The 6000-nt window shown below is 41.1% G+C and overlaps 1 protein-coding gene across 1 annotated transcript in view; it reads left to right on the top strand.

Moving 5' to 3' along the window:
• Window positions 1-5614: 5614 nt before the first annotated feature.
• The window catches only part of LOC138199160 (protein FAM184A-like), a gene marked incomplete at its 3' end in the record, with an annotated part of 31887 nt that continues 31501 nt past the window's right edge, over window positions 5615-6000 (top strand). Inside the window, exon 1 of the mRNA XM_069151099.1 lies at window positions 5615-5701. Coding sequence (XP_069007200.1) covers window positions 5696-5701 — 6 coding nt within the window. The remainder of the gene's footprint in view (window positions 5702-6000) is intronic.

Below are 6000 nucleotides of genomic sequence, written 5' to 3'. Positions count from 1 at the left end.
TGGGGTAAAATACGCAATCCAATATTGGCAATGGACAAAAACAATAAAGGCATCTAAAAATAGCCCTCGTAAGCAACTCGGAGTGAACAAATTTTGAGATTTGAGAGGTGGCGGTGAAGGAAAGATGAAACGGCATAGTTTCCTTTGATCACCACTGAATCTTATTTTTTTTTATTACATAATGAAAAAGTTATGACTTATCCCCACCCCACCCCCGCCACCCCCCCACCCCGTCAGGCTACCTCACACAGCTATTGTGGTATTTTTTTTTTTTCATCATTTATTTGGTTATTTGCTGGGGATTATTGGACTTTAACTTGTCACCGAGCCATTAAATTGTAATAATAAGAATAAAAAAAAAGTGTCAGTGCTGTCAGAATATTTGAAGTTTTTAAGGGAAACTCATTATCGGTCTTGATCGTAGTGCAGCAAGGCGTCTTGTTCTTTGTTACTCCTTCATGACAGACGCTCATTTCTAGAAAACATATCAAACGCATTGATTTCTATTGAAAAGGGGTTTGAAATATGCTCACGAGGTCGCAACCAGAGATGTTGATGAACATTTTTTTGCGAAAGGTTTCATGTCTTCTACTTCCCAGTTTGACCCCCGTTTCTGCGCCTCGCCGCCGTTAAACCCTTCGTCAGACGTTAACGTGTCGTTCGGCGCGTTTTCGACACCAGCCGCGGTTCGTTTATTCAACCCGTTTTTTGTTTTTTTTTCCAAAGCTTGTTTTTGACAAGATAATGTCAAGAGGCACCGGGCGGAATAATCGCAATTTGACGTTCCTCCTCGCTGACCCGTATCCAAAAGGAAAGAGTTTACCGTCGGTGTTTGTTGTCGAGGTCGGGGGTTTGTTGGGGAGAACAGCAGAAAGCCGAGAGATGTGAAACGGGAGGTTAAAAAGTAAAAGTGAACAGTAGGAACTTCCTTTAAAGAAAGTCACTTCTTTTTTTTTTTCCATTTCTTTTTTTTTTCTTCAGCTTTTACAGCGTTTGACAGCACGGTCATATTTCATCGAGCAGCTAGCAGGGACTCAGCTGCTGGAAATCTCAGTGAGTTTCTCAGCTGTGACTTTCTCCGATGCCGACAGACCAAACTATATGTCCTTTTTTTTTATTATTATTTATTTATTTAGTTTTTGCTGTCACCGTATCGATCTGCCCGGCAGCGTTGTCATCGAGGCAAACTCCTCCGAGGACGGGAACCGATCGACCCGCGGAAATGAGAAAAAGATCGCTGTGGACACGCTTTCCTTTTCTCCCTCGCACACTCGCGCCACAAGTATTCAGTAAAAGTTATGTTGAGACTTAACTGTATGCAAAACGGTGAAGGAATGTATTGATGAGCTTTTATGTAAATACGCATCTGCAGAACAACACAGAAGAAAATAAAATGCTCATCAAGAACATTCAACTAAACCAAAAGAATCTTTTTTGTGTGTTTTTCATTCATCTGCTGGCAGCACTGTGTTCGTAGCAGACGTTATGTCAGTCACGAGCACACTGAGATGGAGGAACTCTTTTTGTCTGAATGACAGTGAAGTTCACTTTGACTTTTCCGTCTTTGACGAAGTACATTCAAGCAATTTTTCTTCTTTTTTTTTTTTTTTTTTTACCCTGATTTGAGCTTTCAGCTCGTCATTCAACTGTTGTTGTTTGGGTTGCAGTATTCTCACCGAGAATGTTTCCAGGCGTAGATGAACATAATGAAGCCGCCGAAGCAGCTGAAACAAACAACAACAAAAGTCATATTTCCAGCAGGAGCTCGGAGGGGACCAAAAACGGAGCGAAAAGACGACACATTGTTGGACTTCGACTCGTCAGGTGGCCAGAAACATGACTCCGAATGAACGCAGCCACCGCTATTCGTCTGCTGGATATTTAAATGGTTGCAGACAAGTTGGCAGCGAGATGAAACGTCAATATCGAGTTCAATTTAATGCAGCTTTAATGCTGAGTCGTGCTTCTCCTCTCGAGTTAAATCCCGAGCTGAACTCCGCCGTGGCGCCGACACGATACCGTCGACAGAAGCATAACTCCGCCTGAAGGCAGGCCCGTCTTTAAAGCTGCGTACCGCCTTAGCAAGCGGTGAGAGGAGATGACAAGGATAAGAAAGTCCCCGAAACCGAGTCCTCACGCAGCCCCAACAGATAGTGTAGCAGCGGGTCCTCGGACGGCCCTGAACATAACCGTGTCGCGCTCGAAACCACCGGCAGTTTATTCCAAAGTATCATTGTTGCATTCATTTTTCACGTAAATATAGTGAAATTAAAAAAATATTTTCGCGAAAGATTTCGGCTCAAATCCTGCAGTAACCTTTTCAACCTTTTTTTTTTTTTTTTTTTTTTTTTAAGCTGTTTACTCAATTCTCAATATTCAATATCTGTTGGTGGCCATGACGGTGATATTCGCAGCTTTTATCTCGCAGGCTGCGCTCGTCATTGTCCTGGACTACACACACGCACACACACACACACACACGCACACACACACACACACGCACACACACACACACGCACACACACACACACACACACAGTAGTCTGCCTCCTCATCTCGGTGTCTGACCGTTCGTCAAGCAAATTATTCTGATGAGTTTGGACATGGAGTCATTGGTTCATGAGGATTTTGACTGGTGTGTGTGTGTGTGTGTGTGTGTGTGCGTGTGTGTGTGTGCGTGTGCGTGTGTGTGTGTGCGTGTGCGTGTGTGTGTACGAGCAGACCTCAGCTGCTTTACATTGGATGCATTTCTTGTGCAAGCGTGCCGGCTGATAAATTGAGACGCGTCGAGGAAAAAAAGACGTTTTATTTTGAAAGGAAGCACATTTTTTTTCCGCCACTTTCATTCGCACTTGTTTGTCTCTGATTTTGACCGTTTTGTTGCTTATTTGGGAACGCACACAAAAAAGTAGTGAAAGAGGCTGAACACGAGTCCAAACCAAAGTACAGACGGTCAGATCATCTGGGATAAAACTTTTAGCCAAAATAAATTACCAAAAAAAAATTAGCTGGAGAGGTTTACTGTATGTTGTAACCATATTTGTCGCTTCCAATTTTTGTTTTTGTCGTTTATGTCGCTGTTGACTCTTGTTAGCATGTTGTTGTTTTTTCAGTGAATACCAGACGGGCAGCAGCGAATAGCAAAGCTGACGGCCAGCGGCCGGCGGTCTGGTTTTGAACATTTGGACTCGCTCGTGTCCACATCGGTTCACGTTCTTCAGGGCTCACTGGGAAACTTAACGGCACGCGGCCGTCATTAAAAGACCATTAAAAGTCCCAACAAGGACGAGTCGAAAATGTCTGCAGTGAAAATAAAAATGTGTTTAATTTTAGGTTATAAATAAATTATCTTTTTTTTTTTTTGAATTATCAGCCAAACCAGGATGTTTAACAAAATAAAACACTCGCAAAATGTATTTATTTATATTCGCATCAAAAAAAAAAAAATCAAAGGAGGGAGTTTCTCCCGCGGACGAGTACCTCCTTGATTTTCGACTGTATGTTGACTTCCTGTCATCGAGTAGCTGTGCGGCTGTCGGCAGAAACAGAGTGACCGCGTGCCGAGTAAACAACCAGATATCTGAAAAAAAACAACAACAAAAAACACCGTCACACGACACGCTTTCATCCACCAGTTCGTCCTCGCGAAGCCCCCCCCCCCCAAAAAAAAACATAAAAAACAAAAAGTGGATGTCACTTTCTAAACAAATTTTTTTGCCCTCCTTTTTTTTTCTTCCATTTTGTATTTTCTCTCCTCTTTTTTTTTTTTTTCTTTTTCTCCGCACTCTCTCTTGTAATTCTGCCGATGGACTTTGGCCCAAAGTAAACAAGTAAACACCCCTCGCACAGTTCGATGTGCTGAATTATCGACTTGGGTTTTGTTTCTTTCTTTTCAAAGAGGCAACACGCAGCTTTGTTTCTCACGGCGGGGAGAGAAGAGAGTGTCTCCTGGTTTTCCCATGTAGAAATGTAAAAAACCCATTTCTGTCCTCTCTCTCTCTCTTTGTGAGCCGGGGATCACGGCGCTGTCAGATTATGGGTCTCTGGTTGGCTGCTTGTATTTTTGGGATGGATTTTAAAGGTCAATCTCATGCACAACGGTTTCGCCTGTGTTATTTTTATCCCCGGCGATACGTGGCGTCAACCGATTTCTAATTCATGACTGTGGGGCAACGCTGACGCTTCCGAGCCGATACTGGAAACATCGAGGCACCGCCACTGCAGCGCCGCATGCAGCTGCGTACCGGCGATGCGCGCAATACAGCATTATAGACATTATGCTAATCGAGGCGGGCTTAATCCCTCCATCTGTATTTTGAGCTCTCATTTGATTTTTGCCAGAAAGTATTTCAAAGGTTACAAATGAGTGCTTTCATCGAAATAACAGTTTGGTTTGAAAAAAAATAAAAATAAAAAAAAACCCGATTTACTTTCTTTTTGAGATTTTTTTTTTTTTCTAGAAAGGTTGCAGGTGAATATTGGTACCTGTCAACTCTGCTGGCTGCAGCTTCAGATTTTTAAAATCTCAGAACGTTATTATTGATTAGCTCACCCAACTCTCAGCAAAAATGAATTGGTACAATTTTTTGTTTTTACTAACAAAACAACAAATTCTGTCCGGAAAAAGCCAAATTTCATGGATACGCCAACTTTAACCTCCCTGAAGCTTTGGGGTTCTGCCACTTTGATTACGCTGCTACTTTTTTAGTACAACGGCTCCTCTCGGGCTCTTAAAAACACAAATTACAGACCGCAAAAAACAAATAAGCTAACGAGTTGTTTTAAGGCTTCTAGATGTAGTTTATTTTATTTTTTTTAAGTTTAAACTTCTCCCCGTAGAACGAAAGGATGTTGCGAATAATGATGGGCATTTCCCAATAGATTGTGTACAAATCTGCACCTCCCTGCTTATCCAGTCATTTTAGTGAAAAACAACCACTCCCACAACACTCGAAGGAAGTCTAACAAATATTATTCCTAAGATTTAAATCATCTTTTGGAAAAAACACTTTCCCAGTCAGTAGAAAAGCTGCCGATGTTGCTCAAACTAAACCAAGTTTAGAGAAGTTTTAAATCCAATTTTTTTTTTTTTAAGTTTGTGAAGTAACTTGTAATTGTACATATATTTTATGGCTTTTATGCATATTTGGATTTCTAAACTTTTTCTTAAGTCCAGCACCAACTCTTCTGCATATAAAAAAAAAAAAAACTCACACAGACTTCATAGGATGAATGCCGACCGAGAAGCTTTTTTTATCCTCTGAAGAATGAATCTAGAAGGTACTGAGTCTTTGGAAGCTTCGCTCCTAAAACATCAATATCAGCCTTTCTTTCATCTTCCGGTTTTGTTATTCAGGCCCTCATGTTTCCTTACTTTACAGTATCCTCGCACCGGGCTGTTCTGCCCGGAAGTGCCCGCATTAATTTTTCAACATAGTAATACTGTATATTTCCAGCAAAGTCCTCCGAACACGGTTCAAGCTACGAGCGGTTGTGTTCACGTCTCCCACCAGCATTGACAACGTATTATAGTCCTTATTATGCTCGTGTATAACATTCGTTGTGTTTTTTTCTTCTGCAGGTTATCTATGCACTGAACACAAAAAACGATGAACATGAGGCAGCCATCGCCACCCTGAAGGAGGCGCACGAAGAAGAGGTGCAGCAGATTCTGTCCGAGACCAGAGAGAAGATAATGCAGGTTCATACACTTTACTTTATATATTTATTCATATTTTTAATGCCCGTTGTTGTGTCACTTCTGATTTCAAAGTTGATTTTATCAAAGTAAAAATCAGTCTGATTGACATTGAGTGTCTTTACATGGACTTTAGTATCTTGGTTTTGTTCATACTCGGGGTGTTGCATTTACACGGAAATCCAGTTATTCATGTCTCCTTATACTTTTTTTTATAGACCTTTGTTTGCTGTTTTATAGGCCTATTATTATTAAAAAAAAATTAATTATATGGCTTTTTTTATAGGCCTATTTCATTTTTA

Source organism: Embiotoca jacksoni, unplaced genomic scaffold (assembly GCF_022577435.1).
Source record: "Embiotoca jacksoni isolate LCO1_2020_lvr unplaced genomic scaffold, fEmbJac1.0.p SCAF_167, whole genome shotgun sequence".
Taxonomy (NCBI): domain Eukaryota; kingdom Metazoa; phylum Chordata; class Actinopteri; family Embiotocidae; genus Embiotoca; species Embiotoca jacksoni.
The sequence above is the reverse complement of the archived record's forward strand: the minus strand, read 5'-3'. Positions and strand labels throughout refer to the sequence as shown.